General features: G+C 40.8%; 1 protein-coding gene across 3 annotated transcripts in view; it reads right to left on the bottom strand.

The window, feature by feature from the left end:
- Window positions 1–24222, bottom strand: part of fmn2a (formin 2a) — a 41209-nt gene that overhangs the window by 9166 nt on the left and 7821 nt on the right. For 2 of the 3 annotated variants that reach the window (XM_023289786.3, XM_023289785.3), the window contains exons 4-13: window positions 22306–22458; window positions 20166–20974; window positions 19473–19614; window positions 14253–14340; window positions 8348–8409; window positions 4114–4205; window positions 3900–4029; window positions 3487–3633; window positions 2761–2820; window positions 1987–2107 (exon numbers count right to left, since the gene is read on the bottom strand). In XM_023289786.3, coding sequence (XP_023145554.2) covers window positions 1987–2107; window positions 2761–2820; window positions 3487–3633; window positions 3900–4029; window positions 4114–4205; window positions 8348–8409; window positions 14253–14340; window positions 19473–19614; window positions 20166–20974; window positions 22306–22458 — 1804 coding nt within the window. Of the gene's footprint in view, window positions 1–1986; window positions 2108–2760; window positions 2821–3486; window positions 3634–3899; window positions 4030–4113; window positions 4206–4286; window positions 5737–8347; window positions 8410–14252; window positions 14341–19472; window positions 19615–20165; window positions 20975–22305; window positions 22459–24222 lie in introns of those variants that run through there. The other variant, XM_035957049.2, reaches the window with a different exon arrangement.

The raw sequence follows: 24222 nt of genomic DNA, 5'->3' as shown, positions 1-24222 counted from the left end.
ACAAACTGTACTATGCACTCCAGTCTCACTGGGGTTGCTTTGATAAATCTCTACTGAATTTCTGCTGAATAAGTGTCTGCAAAGACATAATGACCCATAATGACTAATAAGGAACCAGGAAGGCCTGTGCAGTGATCCCTGGAGAAACTTATCGTCACGCTCTATCTGCAGATACACAAGCTCAGCTCAAGGCCTTAGAGGTGGAGAGGTGGAGAGGCCACGAGACGCTGGAGGGAACTGGGAGGTCGGGACTGGGCAAGTGGTAATTCATAAACCATATGGTGGCTCAACCAAAAAGGTACACAGCAAGCTCTCTCTCCACTGTGTTACTTGCTGATGTCCTTCAGGCCAGCCAAGGCCATTTCTTCGCCGTCTACCTATCGGAACCCCCCGCTGGGATCTGTCATCAAAGCCTGTGTCTGTTAGAGCACTCAGCTGCCTCTGCAAGGTAATGAAGAGGTCTGCAGGTACAGCATGTGATGATGTATTTATGCACAGCCAGCATGTGCCACTGCCACTGGGGTCGAAAGTCCGTTTCCCCGGCGAGCAACTCCATCTTTATGAATTGCAAATAATGAACAGCCTAAAGAATCATTACGGCAGAGGAAAAACAATATTTGGCAACACGGTTGAGGCACCTGATTGGTTTAGCAGCAAAGATACATAAAACATGATAGAGAACAGACCAGGTTTGGGGAATTGTCGATCAGGCGGCAAGCACACAAACTCACACGTACACACTCACACGGGTCCACACATATGTTTGCACAGAAATACAAAGTCGTTTTTTACCACCTGTAGGCACTTCGGTCTGTGGAAAGTGTTGAGTGCTGAGTGACTTGAGACAGAGTAATGAAAGCGTGTATTTCCTAACTGCCTCATTCATTAGGACGCTTTTCACTCAGCCAGTCAGTTTGGCCTGTCAAGCATTATCCAGTTTCCACTGTTTTTTCCAGCGGCCTTGATATGCAAACACATTAATTCTTGCAGATTTTTCTATGAAACTCTTAACTTATGATCAGCCTTTGTTTTATAGCCGATGCAACAAACTAAGGATAAAATAATTGTAATTCTAGATTAATGAAAATCCTGGCTTCTACGTCAACATTTTGCAAAAATAGCATGAAAAACACACTATTTACCCTTATTTTTATTTTAAGTGGTGCAGACATTTTGATGATAAAAGGCTTTTTTTAATGATAACAATATGTTCACGATGTAAAAGTTAGTAGTTATTACATAATCTTCCATGGCTGCTCAGTATAATCATAGAAAGTTATGTAATATATTAATCATATGTATCTGTCTAGAATTTGATTGAACTAATGACTCATGAATGAATTACTGTCAAAGAGACAGCTATTAACCAAATCAGTCCATCTATGAATCATATTTAGGACGCCCACAGGCAAAGCAATGACGCAGAGAGACATGCAGATATATTCTGAAATTCTCTTTAAAACAGTCTCATCATTATGTTGGAGTTGCAGGCCAGTGAAGTGACTCAGAGCTCCAGGAGAGACTGTTCCATTTCAGCTGATGAACCTTTGATAGTGTTCATAGGTAGTGGAAGTTCTTTGACCTTGCCCTGTCTATATTTTGATCTCCGTTTCATGAGGACAGTAAAGGCATGCCAGGTCCAACAGGAGTCTGCATCTGACGAGTCACATCTGCTTCTAGTTAGCTCGTCTGTACGACAAACACACGCTATCTCTCCGTCGATCTGCCTGCACAATCCACACATGACCATAGCTGGGCAGGTTTGGAAAATCATTTTCCATTGTGCAAGGAGATATGTGCACGGATTAATACGTGAGTTATGGGTGCATAAACATCGGTGCAGTGGCATTTTAAACACAACATGACACCCACCATAATTTGCTTGGTCGTGAAACAACCAAATTTACAGGCCGGTAAGCTTTTTTGTAAATATGCAGTTTAAAAGCTATGGAAGGATAATTGTGGAATGCAGCTTGATGGCCGTACCATTGAGGTCTTTCCTCAACTTGCGGAGATCTCTTTGAAAATCGTCAAACTTCATCTGGGAGGCCTGGAAAAGGTCCTGAGGCTCAGGTAGAGGGTAGACACACGTCTCTCTGCCAGCATCCTGATAAAGGACAACACACATACATGCACCGACACAAATCGCGCACCAATGTCAAAGTCAATCTTCCTCGAATAGGAGAGGGCCTCTGTACTGTACACACCAGGTGAGATTTAAATAAATGTCTTCAGAGACCTACATGTACTTATCAGCAGTCCAAACATCTCAAGAAAGATATGGCTGAAACTACAGCAGATAATGACCACTGAGCTCGGTACAGAAAGTACATGTCAATTCTCTCCATATGAGTTTACTACAAGGCCATTATGAGTGCTACAGCCATGTCATGCAGGTTGATTTTGGCAAGCTGCACTACTGAGTTCATCTCATCTGGAGAACCTAATTATTTACACTAGTGCTCCTTTGGATGCTGTGCCAATGAACAGACTGCAGGTTTGAATGAAGCCAGACCAAGGCAGAGCAAGAGCGGGAGATGAAGAGTGAAGGACAGAAAGAGAATTAAAAGAGGGAGCCAGAGAAAGAGACAGATTTGTTTCTGCTGTAAATGAGGAAAGGGAAAATAAATAATTTGATAAAGGATAAGCCATGGTATCCTCTGGCAAGAAAGGAGATGAAAAGAGAGCTCTGGAAGGGATTTCTAAGCAAATCAGACTAAAACAGAAAAGTGATTCAAATAAACAGGAACCAAAACATACCTCATCAAAGTGCCTTAGATAGTAAGCAACAATGTAGGACAAAAGACTCTGGGAGTTATCCTGAAAGAAAGAAAGAAAAAGATCCAAATAAATAAACCAAAATCCCTTTATTTATTAATTTAATCATTTTGGAGCAGGACGTTTTAATTTGCGTGGGCCAAACAAGAAGAGAGACAGCGGCTTTAGAAGTTGGGAATAAATCATGACATTGGAAGAGCAATACAACAAAACACAACTGTACAGGGCTGGCCATCATAACTCACAGTTGGCGGAAAGTTTGATGTTCTTTATGGATACCTTACTCCTTCCACCACCACAAAAACACAAACCAGCGTGTCCTTATATGGCAGCATCAAGGGCACACTGAGGCCGTTGTGATATTGAATGAGAACTGTAAACAGAATGGCTTCTCCTCTAAAACTGCACAGCATTGGTCCTCATGTTTGGCACCAGAGAGGGTCCTTTTCCGATCCTCTCAATTCTAGACTTGACCATAGATAGGACACTTTTAAAATTAGAATGTAAACGTTTCTAGTTTTTTTTATTATATAAAATAAATTACAAAATAAGCCTGTGTGTGTATGGGAGTACATAAATAACAGCGGCCCCTTTACTCACTACACACAAATTTTCTACTCTCGTCCTCCCAGTTTGCTTGTGAATAACACATGTGCTCTTGTAAAGCAAGTGAAGTTTGCTTTTTCCTCCTGCAACACACATACTCACGCTGCTTTTAACGTCCTTCAGTTTTGGCAGAATGTCCAAGGTGAAGCCGTCGGCCTGCCCTCGAGACCGATTACCTCCGTTCATGAAGTTGCCAAAAGCCAGCACCAGGCCGAGCACCTGCAATACGCACTTACTGCTCTGCAGAGTCTGTTGCGCACACACACACACACACACACACACACACACACACACACACACACACACACACACACACACACACACACACACACACACACACACACACACACACACACACACACACACACACACACACACACACACACACACACACACACACACACACACACACACACACACACACACACACACACACACACACACAGATGAGATGAAGGTTAAACTGAGCGACAGAAGAGAAAATGAAATGCAGAGAAGGCCAGCGCCTCGCTCACCTTGCACACTCTTTGAAGGATTTCTATTTTGCGGAGGATTGAGGTGATACATTCGTGGAAAGTTGACTGAAACAGGATGCAGAACACCCGCTCAGAGAAATTGGAGATTTGAGATATCTGGTATAGAAACCTGATGAAAAAACAAGATCAACCACCTTAACACATCTGTTTAATGATAAGGCAAAAGGAAAATTTGGTTGAGTTTGGCTCTTACTGCTCTGGCTTGTCCAGCGGCTTGGCGTCCTCCTTGTCTTTGGCTGATTTAATGTGCTTTGTAATGCTGTCCATCTCATCGCCTTGAGCTCTCTGTCAAATGAAAATGTACATTAAGATGGAAATCTGCTGTATGCAACTTTGGGGCTCTTGGAGACTTATTTTTCCATCAAAGTGTTATGTTTTTCACTGAATCCTAGACGAAGTGGCATTCATTTGAAATCTAAGCCACTCGTAGATGACTTTCCTTACAGTGGAAGAATTTATTTTAAATAATTTGGAGATCTTTTTGAAATCTCTTCCCAGACTCATTGGCATCCCAAGCCATTTTTTTCTGAATGCCTTAAGGAGCTCTTTAGATCTTGATGTCACTGCTTCAATAGTAAAAGAGAACAGCAGACCCGAAATGTCAGTTTTAAATAAGACAGATTCCACCTGGCGTTCCTCAAGGAGGTTCTAATCACCGGCACCTAATCTGAGACCATTTTTTCAAATTTTATAAATTTTAAGGAGTAATAAATGAACAGGTTTATTTACTTTTTACGTGTAAATTGACTAAAATGATGAAAATGACAACAAAACAGCAACATTTTTTGGAATAATCACATTTACTTGAAGTGTTGCAAAGAGGAGCATATGTTTGCTTGTTCAAATATGCTGAAAATTGTCAATGGGATGTACTTCTGACTTCATGACTGCACATATACATATATGAAGTGTGGCGATCAAATAACCAGACCAGCCTCATGTAAGTTAAACCACATTGTGCATATGTGAAGCATGTGGTAGAGTTTGACCAATGTACAAACAAACCAACCCTGAAAGTTCCAATGTGCTCGAATTAAAAAAAATTCAAATGATTTACAGATTTATTCTCATTATTTAATAGCCATACCTTATATTGTGCATATATTTGCAAATTTGGTCTGGTATGTGTGACTCAGATACCAAAATGCTACAAGAAACACACAGATGAATTGCTGATAACCTTAATGTTCAGTTGATAAAGATGGAACTATAGGATTGATGGCACCTACACTGACAGTGAAGTGATGTTTTGTCAAGGTCAAGAGCAAATTTTGCCAACATGGAAGACAAATCGACCATCTTTCTTTGGAAAAATGAAAATATGAACATCGAGAACTTTATGACAACCACTAAAATCTGATGAAGATGACTTGACGTGACGACAAGCTCCAGAGAAAAGAACTTGAGGTGGGTTTGATGTCGCCAAGCTTTATGTTAACTTTAGTTTTGTACATAAACTCAACCATATGCCAGCCTATACAGTATAAGTTTCACGAATGCTTAAAAGTTGCCTTCAGCCAGACTACATTCCTGGCTATTATCCTGCTGCCAGGCTCGGGACCACAGTTTTATACAAGGTGGTTTAAAAAAAGCAAGCCAGAAATGCCCTTTCCTTTCACAACAGGCAAAAACAATAGATGTTAATGAGTCTGACGCAGACAGGCAAAACAATAAAACCATCCCCAGGAAGAAAATGTAAACTCTCGCTCAGTCCCTCCAGAGCCTCGTAGACCCCCAAAGTCTGGGTCTCAGCAGTCTGGCCTCTCCTTCTGCTTCTCTCCATCCTTCTCTCTGGGGTTTGGCCTCGGCATGGATCCTTGGAAAACATCAAACACCAGCATCAAACGCACTGAGGGCCCGATTAGTATTCTACACACCGCTGCCTTCTGTCGACGAGGGCAAGCTCTCCTTCGCCTTCTCTCGAGATGTTTTCAAGTGTAAATATATTTAACACAAAGCAGATCCTTTTCAAAGGGCAGCAGTGGAGCCCAGCAGTGTTTGGTGTAATTGGGGACAAGTAGGCATTAGCGTGTGATCTTTGAATTGCTAGGGCATGTTGCAGTGGTTGTTAGCATGAGAAATACAGTCCCCATGTGGAATATCAAATGCAAAAAAGAAAGTAGGATGATATTTTTCGATGCCAGGATTCCAGTTGTAGCCAAGTGGTATTCATTAGCCAGGTTTGTAGCACAGGCCTAAACAGAGCCAGGCACGGCTTAATCACTATTTATGTCACTCATTTTTCAATGAAACAGCATTTATGAGATTCGTTGTGCGCTGAGCTGCCAAAGATTAGATGTTACATGACAAATTGGATCGTGTAATAAACACATAAAATACATCTAGACTTCTCATAGTGTAGCCATGCAAAAAAAGATGGAGGTAAAAGGCGACAGTTTGTAGCGTAAAAGTTCGTAGGAGGCTTCAGCTGACCTCTGTGACATTTAGCTACTGCCAGCTGAAAGGAGCCTGAACTTCAGACAACCAGTCTGGGCCCAGATTATGGCTTGTGATATTAGAGGGGAGGGAGCAGTGTCCCACTATCACTGTGACCCCTTTAATGGCGGTGGCTTATTGTTCAAAGAGCCAGAGCGGCGAAAATCCACAGCTCATAGACTGAGCGACTCTGTCCCTGCCTCTCTGTGTGTTTTTGTCTCCATGTGCACATTGGCGTGGTTCGGCATGTTTGTTTGCGAGCATGTTTGTGTGGGTGAGAGAAACAGAGAGTGAGGCAGAGCAGTGTGTGATCTAGCTCCTAGCACAGTGAGTGAGGGTGTAACCATTAGAAGCCCCTCACATTCCTCAAGACAGGCTGACTGTGCTGCCAACTGTGGTTTAGGGGGCTGGAGACCCACAGACAGGATGGAGTCTCGCAATACAAAAGAGAAACAATTTGGCTCCTCGACTCAATAACATAGCCTCGGGCCATAAGAAGGAGGAGAGGGAGAAGGAGAGGGAGAAGGAGAGGGAGAGGGCTTGAAGTCTCGGGGTGAGCGGAGAGGTTAGAAGACTTTTGATCCTAAGTTATGACACATTGGTTCATAACTACAGCTTGTCTCATTCCCATGATCAACATTGTTAATATGTCTCTGGCAGCCAAAGGTCTAGGCCTCTCCTGTGTAGCTGTGCCAAAAAGCAATTCACAGGAATTTCACAGCATCTTAAAACTGTATCACAGTTGAAATGTGGAAAACATGCTCATTTTCATGTTCTGTAATTTACTGACCTGACTTCGAACGGGTCCTGAACCATTTCCACTGGGTGGGGGGAGGTTTCCTATCAGTCAAGGTTGATGAATATGTATTTACTGTATACAAGGACTCCTTCGTAGCCAAAATGTAGACATATTGGAGAGCACTGATGACAGCTCTGTAATTCTTTGAGAATATTATACGATACCATGTGGTCATTTCACTTGGCAAAACTCAGTCTATTCTGTTTTCTAAACCCCACCAGCACTTTCAAGAGGAGCTGTGTGACACATATGCTGGAGTTTCTCAACCATCATTTCCTTTGCACAGGGGCAGAACAAGAGCTGAGTGAATCAGATCCAGAGTGTAGAAAACATGTTTACTACGTAAAAGCATTGGTTCCCTTCCAGGGCAGCAGACAGACCTACACATGACTGATGCTGTAGCCAAACAGCACACATACCAGTACAGTTTGTGGCTCGCCTGTTTGTTTTACTGTCTAATGCTCACTTCCTTAGTTCACCCTTTCAAGTGAAACATGGAATAAGAAGCCCACATAAAGAAATATGTTCATAGTAAAGTGGCATCTCTAAGTGCATTTTTCCCACCTACTCCGAACACAAAAGTTCAGCTTCTGACAATCATGGAAAGGTAACTCTTGATGGATAGCATTTAGTGTTTTGTGGTTTACCCCTCAGTAAAGTGCCAAATAAAACAACGCTAACACGTGATGAATATTTTCTTGCCATTCTGTTGATATCGCAGCTTGTCGAGTCTTCTCAGGTTTCACGCTATAATAAAATGATTGCCTGTTATTCATATATGGCATGAAACGTGTAACCATAAATCATTCTATTTGTCACAAGCAAACTGTTCCAAAATAATAATTTTACTGCAAACCACAGAGGAGGAGAAAAAAAGACGGTAAGGTTTTCCCAGACCGAATGCTGCAGTCAACATCAGCCTGAGCTGTCAGTGGTGTTACTTTGTATAATTATATTGGGTCTGTTGCTCAACTCTGTGTATTTATGTGATTCTGCATTGGCAGGAAAGCACAGAAATGTATTTCAGTTGGGGATGTTGTCTTTTCACCGGTCTGTTGACTTACTGGAATCACTGTCCACATGACCCTTCATTATCCTCCCTTTAAAATCAATAATTTGCAGTTAATAAAACGTTACTATATTACTATAGTAACCATACACTAGTTCAAGTACAGCACGTTTTTATACTCACATTTTCATAAAGGGCATGCAGAGTCTCCAGATCAACAACAGTGTTGTCCATATTTAGGACGGCTGCAGATGGAAGCACAGGGTGACATGGTTATTGTTAATGTTAACACTAAAACCTGTCATAACATTTCCTTTCCTTCAAGAGACGCCATTAACACTTCAGAAATCAAAAAAGGCACAAGCAAACTTCCACTTTCATAATCTTCTGATGATATATATATATCTTTTTTTTTTTCATTTGGCTGAAACAACAACCACAAACAATTGCAGAACACCTTTCCAAATCTGAGGTTCCTTCCTTGTTGGGGCTTAAGGTGACATGAATCACAGGCAAAATATTCTCCAGGGCCCATATAAAGTGTAATGCGTCGTATGCTGTGAGTTACATAGTTATCAGCTCTCATCACGATAGCATGCAAGGGGGCCACAAACTAAAGCATAAATACGGAGGTCTTAGAAATCTGTCAAAGGTGCAAAGATCTGTGTTTGAACTCCTGTGTTTGAATTCCTGGTGTCGCCTTTTTGTCTCGGCGCGAGGACCTGGCGCCCGTGAGCATTAATCCTTTGAAAGTAAATGTTTAAAGACAAACAGAGCCCGGGGGTCTGCGATGTTGAGGCTGAGGTGTTGCTGTACGCACAATCAACCAGCGCAGCACTCGACACCTATATACGTATTTCACCATGCTGTGGGTGTCCAAATTACTCACATTGTTTTGATCTGTTGATTTGCTGTTGAGGTTCAGGATGGGGTGGGGGGAAGCTTGTGTCAGAGAAGCTGGTGTATAGACTTTGCTTAGACATTGAATTTGATTTTCATGACACAAATTAAGAAACAAGCACAAAGGAGACTATGACAAAAACACAATTAGAGGTAGGACAGACATGTGGAAATAAGTCTCAAGGACTCCTTTACTAACCTTGCCAGTTCTGATGTTTAATCTGTGATATTTCTTTCCCTCTCTTCCTGTTTTTACATAATTCTGTTACCTTTTAAATCTCTTCACTTTTGTGGCACAAGTGCAAATCCACTCCTTCTTTCCGTCTGTCACTCCCTGACCTCTTCACACACCCTTCTCTTCCAAAGCCACCGCAGAAATAACTTCCCCTTTTTCTGTGTCTCCCACTCTTTTCTTCTGACCATTTGGTTTTCATTACCATCTCAACCAGAGTCTGGCTGGCTGGTTTGATTGGAGACGGGTTTTAAAAGACATGGGAGAAAGCCGTATCATCGCTGTGACACAGACTCTTATAACCAAATCCCAGACCCATCTGCCTGGGTCTATCCCGACTACCACATTCAACCCCAGCATGGCACCGGCAACCACCGTCCAATACTATGACTGGCGCTCCAAACCCACTCACAGGAAGCAGACACTGCACGGAAGTGTCCGATGAAACATGCAGAGTGTCGGCCAAGTCTGAGAACAAACAACAACAGCTGTGAGCAGAAGAAAAAATGTGTTGACTTCTCACTGAGCAAGCGAGCCGTCACAAAACCGACACAATCTAGATCAATGATTCAGAAGTTCTTTTTCTTCAAGTCAGAGATGTCCTAGTGACGAAGGCTTTGCTAGTCACTTTCTTCATCACGACATCAAGAGGAAATGAACTGATTCCCTACAATGACAGGGACAATTACAGGGTTTTGATGAATAATTCTTTCTCTATGGTAAACAGCTTTGATTCTTTAATCATCTTAAACCTCCACTGGCACAACACGAAACTGTTTCAGAAAAGGAAACAATAGCATTGTTAACATATAGTCTTTTTGGGTTTTTTCTTTATGCAATTAAGAATTTTGGGCAATAGTAATTATTGTACAAAAATCATTCAATTAAAATATTTGACAAAGTAAATAAAAAATAAAAAAACTCCTCCTCGGGTTAATTTGTTTGTGCAAGGCAGCAAGCATCCCACTGTTTCCGGGGAATAAGGGCCTAATATTTATAAGTACTTCACCAAACCATTGACATATCTTCTCTCTGATCTTCACTCTTTGTGATATACTGAAGTTTCCAATCAGTGCTAATTATGTACTATTGCAAAAACTGTCCTAACATAGGAGATGAATGACAGTGCTGATGAGAGTGGCCCTCGCTTGCCCTCCCATTCTGACCTGAGATGGATGCACCAAAGACCAGAAACATAGAAGAATGAACATTTAGTCCCATGAGATTCTTTGAAGATACTGTAGATAAAATGGCTCCACAGAGAAACTGTTTATTGCTGCAGTTTGCTGGTTTTTGTGGCACACGTTTATTTGGATGTAGCCTACCCAGCTGTCATGCACGTTGAGATTAAGGTTTGAAGCCATAATAAATGCTATGCCGAAGGAGGATTGAATAGGATGAGGACATGAGGGAAAGTGTTTAGACACACAGATGAGCGAAGACTGGAGAGCAATCAGAGAGTAACTAAAACAGGAAGACAGTCGGTTCCCATCAACATCTCCGGAATGACTTCACTTTAACAAAGCCGTTTAGACAAGATGGTGACAAGTCATCAGAGAAAGACATAGAGCCGCAGAGAAACATGGTGTGGATGTTGGATGAGGAGAGACTATGCAAAAGGAGAGCAAAGAGAAACTGAGGGGAGGAGAGTTAAAGGAGGAAAAACATTTCAGATGCTTTACAACAATATGACGTGATAAAGCTAACTACTAGACAGAGCTTTGGCAATGATCTCAGCCAATACTAAATCCTACTCACCTCTCTGTCGACTAAGAAAAAGACATATTTTATGAACCAAGATAACAGTGCTCCAACAACAAACACAAAAAGTCTTAACACAGTGGCGCCCATTTGTATTCTGTGTGCAGAAATTGTTTTGTTGTCTCAGAATGAGATTTACAGCCATTGTTCAGTGTATGTTTGTATGCTTTGGATAAAAACTGTTTGTTGTAAGTTAGTGCCTCCTTTACACACCTGGGGATTCTTTACAAAAGGAGGAAGAAACCACCCTCGTGGCGTTCAGATAAAAGCATCCAAGGCACAGTGGTGTTTCAAGCTCAATGCCAACATCAGCATGCAGTGTTCACAACGGCACTAACATGCTGATGTTGAGCAGATACAGTGCTTATAAAAAGTATTCACCTCTACTTGGAAGTTTTTCAATTGTATTTCTTTTCAACATTGCCTCATGGTCAACATAAGTTGGCTTTTTGACAAGAATTTAAAAATAAAAACTCTCTTATGTCTCTTATGTCAAAGTGAAAACAGATTTCTATGAAGTAATGTCATTTGTAATGTTAAAATATTAATTTTAAACTCGAAAAGCACTCAGAGAGCACAATACTCCACCAGTTCCCCCACATGGCATTGTCAGAAATGCAGCCCCTTTTTTTTTTTTTTTTTAAGAAATGCAGCATTTGTTATATTAGTTATTGATGATCAGAAATCATGGCAACATAGAATTTGGCCATGTAATAAAGATGTACTCACAAACAAAATGATCTTGAGCTGAGCACAGGTGTGCGTTACGCATGTGTACGTCGTATCATGTGATCGTCAGCAGGTAGCTGACGTAGTGTTCACTTGTTGTCACAGTTACAGTGACGCTGTATCGCTATGTCACAATGATACAGAAATCTTTAACAAATCCGTGGATAAAGACTATAATCCGCATCACTGCCAAACCTTCGCTGAAAATTTCATCCAAATCCAATTGTCCATTTTTGAGTAATGTTGCAAACAGACGGATACACATAACTCCGCCACATTCCTTGGCGGAGTAAGAAGTGATTGCACAAGTATTCACCTCTTTAAAGTGACTCAACTAACTCAAAACAGGTGCACTCAACTGGTGCTATAAGTCATACAATTAGTGAAATGGAGATCTGAGTGTAGTGAATGTGTCTGAAGTGACTGTACTATAAAGACACCTGCATCTCAAAGGTTTAGTCACTGGTGAATCAGTACTCCTGCTTGTCACTACACCATGATGACAAAAGAACACTCCAAAAAACTTCAGTAAAAAAAAAAAGAGATTATTGAAAAGCTTAAGTCCATGTGCCATATTCCATCATTAAGAAATGGACAAAATAGGGCACATGTGAATCTACCAGGCAGGCTGTCCTCAAAACTCAGTGATGTGCAAGAAAAAAAAACTAGTGAGGGAGGCCACCAAGACACCAATGACTCCTCTGAATAAGTTACAGGCTTCAGTAGCTGAGATGGAGACAGTGCATAGAACAACTGCTCTGGTTCTTCACCAGTCAAATCTTTATGGGAAAGAGAAAGCCACTGTTAAAAAAAAAAAAAGCTCATGTATAATCTTGGCTAGACTTTCCAGATGGCATGTGAGAGACTCTGAAATCAAATGGAAGAAGTTTTTTTTTTTGTTTGAGACCAAAACAGAGTTTTTTGGTCATTAGCTTAGAAACATTGTTCAGCAAACAACAAACACCGAACATCATCACAAGCACACCCTCCCCACCCTGAAGCATGGTGGTGGCAGCATAATGATGTGAGGATGCTTCTCAGCAGGAGGTCCTGGAAGGTTTGTAGGAGTAGATGGTACAATAAATGCAGCAAAGTCTAGGAGAACCCTGAAGAACTACCTGATGGTGTCTACAAGAGTAGCTGCAGCTTGGAAGACTTTCTTTCCAGCAAGACAATGACCCGAAGCACACACCTAAAGCTACACATAAATGATTTAAAGACAACAAGATGAATGTAATGAAATGGAATGGGTCCAGACTTCAATCCAACGGAGAATTTCTGGCTGGACTTGAAAAGGGATGTTCACTTATGATCTCTGTGCAACCTGACAGAGATTGAGCAAATTTGCAGAAAGAAGGGGGTAAATCTGCAGTGTCCAGATGTGCAAGGCTGACTAAGACGTATCCACAGAGTCTCAACGCTGTAATTGTGGCCAAATTACACTGCGGCTATTAAATACTGAAATACATGACAGGGATGAATACTTATGTAATTGCTTATACTAACTACATTTTAGATTGTCAATTAGCAGGCTTTGCTTTTAAGAAATCTGTTTTCCCTTTGACACACGTGTTTTTTGTAAATTCTTGTCAAAAAAAAAACATATTAAATTGACCATGAGTCAATGTTGATAATCAATAATAGGGAAAAACTTCCAAGGGGAGTGAACACTTTTTATAGACACTGTATAGTGTTTACCACATTCAACATGCTAGCTTAGAGTGTTTGCACACAAACATTTTCTAGCTAACACTGAATACATGGCACAGCTGAGACTGATGGGACTACGGTTTATTGGGTATATGATCATAAACCACAGTACTGCACAAATGATTTTGATTTGATAATGGCACTTGATGAAAGGTCACCAAATTCATCGAGTCATCCTGTGAGGGCATTGATCTCTACATATTAAAAAAATCATGACCATCCATCCAATAGCTGTTGAGACATGTCACTGAAAACCACAAATGTCTACCTCCTGGTGGCACTAGATCAAAAGTCAGGGAGTTAGCAAATTATTAGTCTTCTCTATACCATGAACATCTAAAAGAAAATCATTACAGTCCATCCAATGGTGAATGAAATATTTCAGTCTGGACCAAAGTACTGAACTGAATGATCATTAGACATTGCATCCGTAGAACAATACCAACTGCGGCTAACAAAAACATTCTTGAAATCAACACATTCAAAGAAGCAGGCTTTGTACTTGACACACGGAATGTCACAGGTATATTTTTATATCTATTTTTTGAAAAATGTTGGAAATTGGAGATGCATACATACTACTCATACTTCAAATGTACTGCATTTTCCATCCCAATCCATTTGCCATTTATTCCATGCAGAATATTATAATAGTGGTTTCAGTACGACCAGAATGTTACAATGCAGGCTTGTAAACTCATTTCATCCCCCTTGTCACAATATTTTCAGTGTTCATGACCACATGATAGAACTCACCATTCTGAATGTCTTTCATATCAAGGTGAATGCTGGACATCAGGATACCGACAGCCTGCGAACGCTTGTTGCTCAAGAGCTTCACAACCTAGGAGACGACGGTACAGAGAAGCAAAATGCTTATTCTATCTAAGCCACAGAAAACAGGAATGGAAACACTCCATAAATCATGACATACCCACACAGACAGACAGAGCATTTAACATTTGACTGGAAATAAAAGACAGGAACATTAGTCCCCTTTGTTTGTTTCTGTCTGTTGGATGAAAAAAATTAAGATCATTCACCCACAAATATTAGAAAAAATATGCTGATGTCTTAATATTTTGTTCCTATTTTTCCAATTTGCCGCATCCATCATTTTCAGTCAGATGATTAAAAACTTATGGATCACTGAGAAAACAAGAGGTTTAGTTCCTATGCAGAGCATGATCTAATGGATTCAAGTCATGCAACTGAAAATAATAATAGAGATGAGTTTTTGGTTAAATTACAGTTTATGTAACTGTGCAATGCAGGGACATAAGTCCATCAAAACTCAGAATAATAAAGTACAGTCAAAACAATTGGACGGAGATTAAAACTGCTGAAAAGCTGCAGACGTCAGCTGAATAATAACGGCTTCCACTTGTCACACGTCCAGGAGTTGAATATCAAGCCGGTGCTGGCATTATGCATGAAAAACTGCATCCAAGGGGGCCATTATGGACCACAGCTCGCCTGAATAAGCAGAAGTGTGCACTGGGCTGCAAAGTGGTGAAGGGACAGGACAGGAAACCCATAGCCTACTGCGATCCAGACAGAACGCTTCCATCTAGACCAGATCACACAGACCACAGACCTCTTAAACACACAGGAAGTTATATCACTAGGCCCCAACTGTCTGTGTTCCCGTCCCAGCCACAGCTTCAAGGGACAGACCGATTGAGATATGATGCCGAGCGACTTCCACGGTGAGCCCGCGATATTCAGTGTAAGGTAGCTGCTTAATGGTGGTTAAAAAAAGGGGTCATTAGTCATGTCTTATCAGCCGGCCTGACTCAAATGTATAAACATGTCTAAGATACATTAGACATGAGTCTCAGGTACATTAAACTAAATTCACTGTTTTTATACGAGTCAAAAATGAAGTGTATCAGTAGTATTATTTCATAATGAATCCCAGCTGGATCCACGAACCACTACAGTTATTGAAATAATTTTCGTGACTAACGTTTTCAACAAAACAACCCTGAAAAATTCATTTCATACAGTGTTTTTCAACAATCTCCTGGGAGCCATGTGTTTGAGTTTCTGGCTTAAAGAAATCTTTTAAGTCACATTAATTATATGTTGATCTTTTGATCTATTTATCATCTCAGGGTTGGCCAGTACAGACTTTCATCAATCCCATACAGCTCTGAATCACATGTGAAACTATTCCCTGAGGTACTACTTGTTCTCTCAAAAGAAGCTCAAAGAATGCTGAACATGAAACCGCACTTCAATTCAGAGTTTTACAAAAAGGAACTCCTAATTATCATCTCTTTTTCATATAACTTTGGGATCCAGCACTGAGTTGAAGTAAAAGAGTTGATCTACAGTCCACTGATATAAAACATACTATATTTGCATAGATCAGGTACCAACAATTTAGTGTTTAATTAACTTTACAGAAGAAATAAATATGTTTACAGCTTGGAACAAAAAGCAATTCTGGTCTCAGTTGCTAATTTCTCTGTTTGTGACAGGTGTACAGGGGCACATTTTTATTTTACTTACTTGTTAAAATTGTACTAAGGCTTAAAGTTAAGCATAATTAAGGAAGTGGCGGCTTCAGTGTTAGAAGATAGTACATGGTCTATCACAGCAGCTTTACTCACACTCGCTCCTTTGCTTCTTTTTGAATTAGCCGGAAATTATGAGTCGGGCACAAAAAACTCTTTTCAATAAAACTTATGGGTCCATCTTTGAATACAGTCTAAGGTTTGGATTTGGAAATGTGTCGTAAACCATGCACAAAGATCTGGTACTATTAGCAGGAAGCCATAATACGGATACATTTCATTACAGTAGCTGAAATGAATTAAAGGGGCCTGGTCTATTATTGTAACCTGGCTTCTGACATTGCTTGTTTAAAAAAAAAAAAAAAAAAAAAAAAAAAAGCTCAGTAAGTGGAATTTTGGCAGTTGATCTGAAAAGCACCTCAGAGGTAGCTGGTATGTAAAAAATGTTAACACTCCTTCTTCTCTGAGTGATTACTCAGGTAAATCTGAGCATACATAGTTGACACATTTTTAAATTAACTGCAATTTAGACTATTCAAGGACATAAATATTTCTGATGTCATCACATTTAACATTTATGTATCCATTGGGAGTTGTCTGTGCTTCCATGTGGACATTCAAACACGAAGTGCTAACAGCTGCAGCCTTTTAATGGTTTCTTAATTTAAAATCAATTATGAATAAATTCTATTTAAATAGGCTGACATGCACAGCAAAATTATTTTTTAGAATAATGGAAATTAAACTTCAAAAACTAAAGAATCCTCAAAATATGAGACAAAAGGCTATGCTTGGGGACACCCCACCTAGTTCTGAAGGCAATGACAACCCTCAGATGCTGAAGTATCGCAGTATTTCAGTTATGTAGACAATCAACTAGTAAACTTCTAAAACAAAAGATGTATGCATATTCAAAAGTTCAGAATTTTTTTAGTGAAGGAGGAGATGTAAATGTAATTTTTGGGATTTCTAAAATGTGAACTTTTTATTGGGAAAAACCATGTCAGACACAAACTATTATTAAAAGCAGAGTGTTTTATAGACCTCGAAACATGCCCAGAGATATTCTTTCATTCAAAAATACCAAAGACTCAGAGAACTTGCAGATTTTATTTTGCTTTTCTCATCTTAAGCTCAATAGCTTTGGGGTTGGGGGCTGTTGCTCAGACAAAGCAGTGGCTTTTTCCCCATTTTAGAACACTTCACAAATCAAACAGCTGAAAAAAAAATTAGCAAGAAATTAATCAGAAGACTAATTAATAATGAAAATGACTGTTGAATGCAAAGCTAATGTGATTCTCTTACACCCAGGAGATCAAAGAAATCTCCATTTTTGTGGAATGGAAAACCTAGTCTTTAGGATATGCAAAACGTGTACTGCCATTCATCATCTTCAGTCATGAACAGATGTAAATCACAAACTAAAAATCTTCCCTCTGTCACTACACTTCCTTATAAAAAGGTCATGAGCAAGACAGCTTCCCTCTCAAACCTTTCTGCATATAAATGGGAGGGTTAACACTTGACATTGGGTGATAATAGTACTTCTTCACATCTAATACTGATGTCAGCAGAGGCCTTTAAACTGGCCAAGTACTGACGTCAAAGCTGCTCTCTAGTGGTAACTCTGAGGAGGATGTTTTCCTCCTCTCCTCTCACAAGAAAAACTATTGAATTGACAGCACACGAGGGGATGGGAAGAGCTGCAAGTAGCAGGACGTGATCAATCTTAAGGTCTGGGTGAGGTCCTCATGTGCTGAAAATGTCAAAGTTTAATGGCTTCAGTGACAATATGATGACATTCTTTGTGGTCATTCTCCATCTCCCTTCACTGTGTCATCTTATAGAATGAACAAATAGCATTACATCTAAGCTGGCAGTTGTTGTGTGAACAGCTCCAAGTGTCAGAGTTTCAGTATTCTTGTTTTTTACTATTTTAGAAGTGTATTTAAAAAGTAATTTCTCCATGAAAGTGGGATTTGCTTGTGAAGGGCAAACTTACTTAGCTTATCTACCATTTTCTGTGGTTGTTGACTTTTGCGCTCTGTTGGATCTAAGCTGCAAGGTGAGTTTTTCCCCTTTCGTGCTTTGGGTGGTAAATCTATCATATGTTGTGTGCTCAGCTTTACTCTACTGAAGTTAGAGCAACAGTCACAGCAGCAATTTCAATTCAAGTTAAGAAAATATATATATAATGCAGTTCCTCGAATGGCCAGTAGAGGCACAAAGTTAATCACCAAGTGTACCATTTTAAAATTTTTAACTTTGCAGCAGAAATATACACGTTTATAGCAGAGTAGAAAAACAATTTTGGTCCCTAGAGCTAATTTCAACATTCACGCCAGCTGTATGGGGTGTTAATTTATATATAACTCATCTGTTTAAATTGTATGAAGGATTAATATGCTCCACTTTATTGCTTGTTTTAGAATTTTTTATACCATCACTGGATGAGCCATTAAAAACACGCTGAATGCTCCATCAACTCTTCCCCAATTGCGGCAAAGGTAAAAACAGCAGATAGGATTTGGAAATTTTGAAATATGTTAATACAGTTTCATAAAACCACATTCTCAAGCCTACATTACTATTATAATTATTATTTATATTATTACTTTTCGAACTTTATTCGAGAGTCAAACTTTCATTCAACTGGAACCTTTTCTGGAGGTTTTATATTTTGGTGTTGCATTTCAGTTCATCGCTTCCCATAAACCACGAAGACTTCCCACCAATGTGCATGCCGGAGACCAACATTTCATCTCAGCACAAACTGTCGAATGATTCTACTGGGTCTCAATTAAAGGAGTGGAATGCTCTTCCCTGGTGCAACATTATTTGCGATTTAGACACGTAATTTGGACAAACAGTACATTAACAGAAAATTCTTGACGAGTACAGCTTTAAATTGTAGATCGGATGCTTGACATTCAGATTGATAGAGTGACATAAAGGGCACTTGGGAGAGAAACGCTCTGCCTATTAAACTAAGCCATACAGAAAGCACAATGGGAGGAACCACTTCATGAAATACAACTCCCAGGCTTCATGCTCCCTCCCTTTTTTCCTTTTCCTCCCCATCCCCGCTCCCTCTCTCTCCCAGCAGTCATCACCGCCGTGAGGTTTCCTCACCGCACGCGAGACTTTGGCTGGTTGCCATGGGATGGTCACAGGGGAGTCGGGTGGGAGCCAGAGCTCACACCACATAATAACTGTCTGGCTGTGGAAGTTCCTCCTGTCACTCAAACCAAGTTGCGGAGTGACATTGAAGACAAATGGAAAGGACCGCGCCATCAGGAGCGAGAGTGAGGATGGGAAACCCCTGAAGAATGCCACATCTGGTGACTCAAGAAAATGTGCAAACACTAAACAAATCATCAGAGATGTAGTCTACCGTCTACGGAGACAAACACAGGAACACCCACGCAAGCACACAACCATGTTTACACTGTACCTGCTTGGCCTTTGATTTGCTGATTGTGTCTGAAATTGGCTTCTTCTTTTCCTTAACGGCGCTTTTGGAGAAGAGTTCCACGAATTCTTCAAAATCCACGGCTGGTTCCTCGATTTGCTCCCACACCAGTGTGGCAGTTTGTCTAAAGACAGCACAAAAGAGGAATTACAGTGCAAATAGGAGAGCTTTAATATGCCATTCACTAGCTGAAAAAGTATAGTAAAGTAGACTTTCACAGTGCATTTTGTGCTGTTATTTCTCCAAAACAGGCATTTCTGGCATTTCCAGAGTGCTCTGCTTTTTTAGGAACTCATTTGTCATCTTTTGCAGAGTAAAAATCCCAAAGTTATGCACTTGTCATATCCATCAGCCAACAAATTACATTTAGAAACTCAGTATCAAGTTGCTCTCTTGCAAGTAAATCAAGTAGTCTATTTCTAGATGTTTTTTCTACTCCGGTTTTCCAAGACTTAATAAGGAAAGAAAACCTGGTTCAAGTCAATTCTCTGCTGACCACAATGCCTGGACTGCATCACTTTCATTTTCCACAAGGTTAGCATCTCTATTGCCATCACAGCATGTGGGCGATCTTTATCTTAAGTGGACAAGCTTCCTCTCAAATCTCTACTGTTCAGAGAATACCTTTGTGCAAACGATCCATATCTATCTTCACGTTCTACAGCGTGTCCTTACTTTTTTGCATGCAGCTGGATGCGTGTCCAGTACAGGGGCTTCATTGGCTTGGGGGGCTCTATCGCAGCCTTGGCAGGGGCAGCTTCCTGCACCATCATGGAGGGCATGGGGCCTGGTGGTGGTGGGGGCCCAAAGCCTGGGGGCGGGGGCGGTGGAGGGGGGCCCATTCCAGGCGGTGGGGGTGGCGGAGGAGGGCCCATGCCTGGCGGTGGAGGAGGTGGGGGTGGAGGGCCGAAGCCAGGCAGTGGAGGTGGTGGTGGAGGTCCACAACCTGGTGGTGGAGGAGGTGGTGGTGGACAAGATCCAAGCCCAAGTAATGGTGGGGGAGGTGGTGGTGGAGGAGGAGCGACACTTCCCGGTAAAGGGGGTGGTGGTGGAGGTGGGGGCACACCTCCAGAGACTTGAGGTGGAGGAGGGGGTGGGAGGATGCCACTCTGCTGCCTCTGCTGACACGTGCAGACGAAGCTCTCCACAGATTTGGGGATAGAGGATGAAACGGTGGACGACACGCTGCCTGATCCTCCATTCAAAGGCACGTCAAATTTAAAGCCCTCCTCCACCGGCGAGGTCTGAACGGACACCTCCTGGCTCGTCTTTGCCAGTCTCCCTCCCCTCATCTGTGAGGCATTGGGGTGGCCGTTGCCCAGAGCTCCCATATTCTTCCTGTTGCCCTTTGCCAAGGAGGCCTGCTGGCCCTGCAACACAGCGATCTTAATCCGCAAGTCATCAATGGTTCTCTCCAGCTGAGGGATGAGACAGCTTTCATCCTCTGAGGATGACTGACCCGACTTCAACCTGCTGGATTCTGTCTGTCAGTGAACCACACACAAAAAAAGAAGAAATAAAGATATTAAATTAAATTTTTATCTACAATCTGGTTCACAAATGGAAACTGCAGAAAATAAGTTTGTGCTTTGTGTGTTCCCTACATGAAACATTCCTTCTTTGTGAAGTCTCCAAAGTGGACATAAAATTTGCTGCTGAATCTCAGACACATTATCATTCAATAAACTTATGAACAGTAAAACACCCACAACTGAGGGAGCTTAGGGACAGAGCTATGAGCTAAAGAAGGGTCAAGAAAGTCCATTATGTCTAGACTCCATCAGACCTCTGGCTCCAGACTGGTTAGAGCGGGGATGAGGGGATACCAAGAGATTTGACCCCAGAGACAGCGAGTCTCACAGGGCCTCACATGGGGAGGGTTTGTGTCTGCTAGTACACATTCCCCAGTTGTGGTCACATCGTTGAATCTTAAGGAGAATGTTCAGTCAGTATGGCCCTCTGATTTTTTTCCCCTTTCACTTCTCTAGAAAACAGGGAGGTTCACTTCGATAGCTTCACAACTCTTTCAAAACAAGCCTGACCTCTGGTGGACAAAGAACAATTTACAGCTGAAGCGTTTCACTGACTTATCCAGAGCAATTTATGAGTTAAAAGACTGAGGTTTGCTATATTCCTTAACACTGTAATATTCGGATTTCATATCAACACTGAATATGTAGCAAGTTCAACGACTGTGTCCTTAAATGCCTCATAACTCTCTATAGACTAAATAGATTGTATTTCTGTTTCTTTTTCTGCTCTGCTCTTCTCTCAAACTAGAACTCCCAGTTTTATTTTTCTCTTCAAAGCACCTCATATAATCTTGCATAAACATTTGAAATAAATTGCATACATATTTAAGGAGGAGGATGAGGAAGAGCTGTCAAAAAACCAACCAAGCTGATAACAGAATCATCCACTGAATGTTTACTTAGCTTTGGGTCTTGAAAATTATGTTCTGTTTTGCTAGTGTGTTTATATTATATTTATGTTGTGGATTCTGTTGATGTGGTAATTTTGAAAAAAAAAAAAAAAAAGGCTAAGTCAAGTAAATGTCTGCCGTCTTCGACAAAAAAAAACATTAGTAGTCGCACCACATGCAGTGAATATATCAGTCACCAAGTGGATCTTGCTGAAAGACTGAATGTTTCTTTCTACACTTAATTTGGTTTTGCAAAGATAAGAGTTTTGAAGGAAATATGTGAAGTTCAGCTCTTCGGATCTGCATGTTTTCTGAGCACAAATTATCCACTTTGTGTAGTCAGGGCAAACATGCTGTAAAAGTAATTATCGACAAACAGAGGATGTAACCAACCTGAAATTGTGGAGCACCTGGTGTCTTGGCTGACGACTGATGTAAAGGGGATCGCAAACTGTGCACTCTATTGATGGTTCTCCCCCCGTAGAGTTCCCACAGGTGGGAAGACACAGGAAGGCCTACAGATGCCCAGGTGTACAGCTGCTCTTCCTGCTCAATTTAGAAGACAAGAAAGTGAGTAAATTGTTAATAAGATCAGATTTAAGGTCATTATTTGCACTAGTACCCTCTTTATATGGTACACAATGTGATCTGATGGTGGGAGTCTTATCAAAGTCAAATGGTAGTGATTCTGTAAGTATGACAACATGGGAGATTAATACATTTTTCCCTTTGCATAGCCAGCGTGGGAGTCAGTTCAAAGTTAACTGTCCTGTAATCTTTACACCAACAAAAACCCATGATGTCTCTACTTGACATTACTGACTGATCTTAAAAGGTACTGTTGGATCTCACTTACTCAGGCTGAGTGTCAATGCCATGATTTAAAACCTGAGCATAAGAGCACGCTGAACAAATTATTCCTGCATTCCTTCTCCACCCACCCTCTTTCTTCAACTACTCTGGCAACCGTTAGAAAAGATGTCTTGATGTGCATGCAAGATGCTTCCGAATGTTCCTGTAAGGTGTCAAAAGACGCATCATTCCACCGTCCCAGCTGCAGATACTCTGTGTACAATGTGTGAGACTGTCATTCTCCATGGCAAACAAGGCTGCGACGCTACAACTGCCACTATTAGTCAGTGTTGTTTCAATATTGTGCCTGGTCAAGGTGAAAACTGCTTAATCCTATAAATATGAAGTCAGACACATTTCACAAACAGTGTACTAATTAGCTCAAGAAAGCAGCTAATTATAATCTGAGAATTGCCACATTTGAATTCATATTATTTTAAAGTATTTATTTTAATGGCTCTTAATTACTAGACACTCACAGGAGGCTCACTGAGAGTCGTCTGCGTGCCTTCAACAGCGCAATGGTGATTATGTGTCAAATCCAAACAAGTACAAGTACTTGCTCTGCCTCTAGCAAAGGTGCAGTAGTCGAATTCTTTGTTTCTTTTTTTTTTTTACTTTCTCTACTTTTCGTAAATACTTTGATGCTTTCCAAACACAAAATGCAATTTTCCAAGGATGCTGGTGAAGTGAGCAGTGATATGCTAATGCACCATAGCATAAAGCAAATCGCTAGATCAGATAACTAAGTAAGCATTAATGTGTGCACAAATCATTTGTAAGCATAAATGTCTACTCATATTCAGAAACATGGGTCCATTACTGCCCATTCAAAAGTGACATATATTGATGTTTTCTTAGTGTTTCCATCAGTATGAAACCCATTAGGACTGTGGTAGCCTGACCGACAGCCAGAAACAGACACATGATAAAGAGCAACATTCATGTAAACTCATGCCACTCAGTACTATTTATCAACTAAGCAATGTTTTTGCCAAATATAAAAGCGATGACACTTGATTTATCCAGACTACTTAGATACTCATCCTCCCCAAGGACTGAATAAAGATGACGAAGTATTTAATTTCAGGCTGTATGCAGAACAAGAAACGCACCACTTATACATTGGTTCATTCCAGCAAATTACAGCAATGAAAGTGGATACAATGCCATATTTAGGTAGCAAAGTAGAGGGCAAACAGGAGAGGAAAGATAAGGATGGAAAAAGAAAGAAAGGGAGATGTAGAAAGAGGAGTCGCAGTCAGTGATTAATTTCAAGATGGAAAGTAACTTTAAAAGGAAAACAGTAGAAAGATTTGGGATATTAAAGGGGGTTTAAGTGAAAAGGCTGGTGATTTGTTTCAAAAGGGAGATTAGCTTTAAGATAGGAAGCATTAAAAATGAGATCTGTCCTCTTGGTGGCAACAGGAAAGATTATTCATGGTCATGCTGAATAAT

The sequence above is a fragment of the Amphiprion ocellaris genome, chromosome 16, assembly GCF_022539595.1.
Source record: "Amphiprion ocellaris isolate individual 3 ecotype Okinawa chromosome 16, ASM2253959v1, whole genome shotgun sequence".
NCBI classification, from domain to species: Eukaryota; Metazoa; Chordata; class Actinopteri; family Pomacentridae; genus Amphiprion; species Amphiprion ocellaris.
This window is presented reverse-complemented; position numbering and strand designations above follow the sequence as displayed.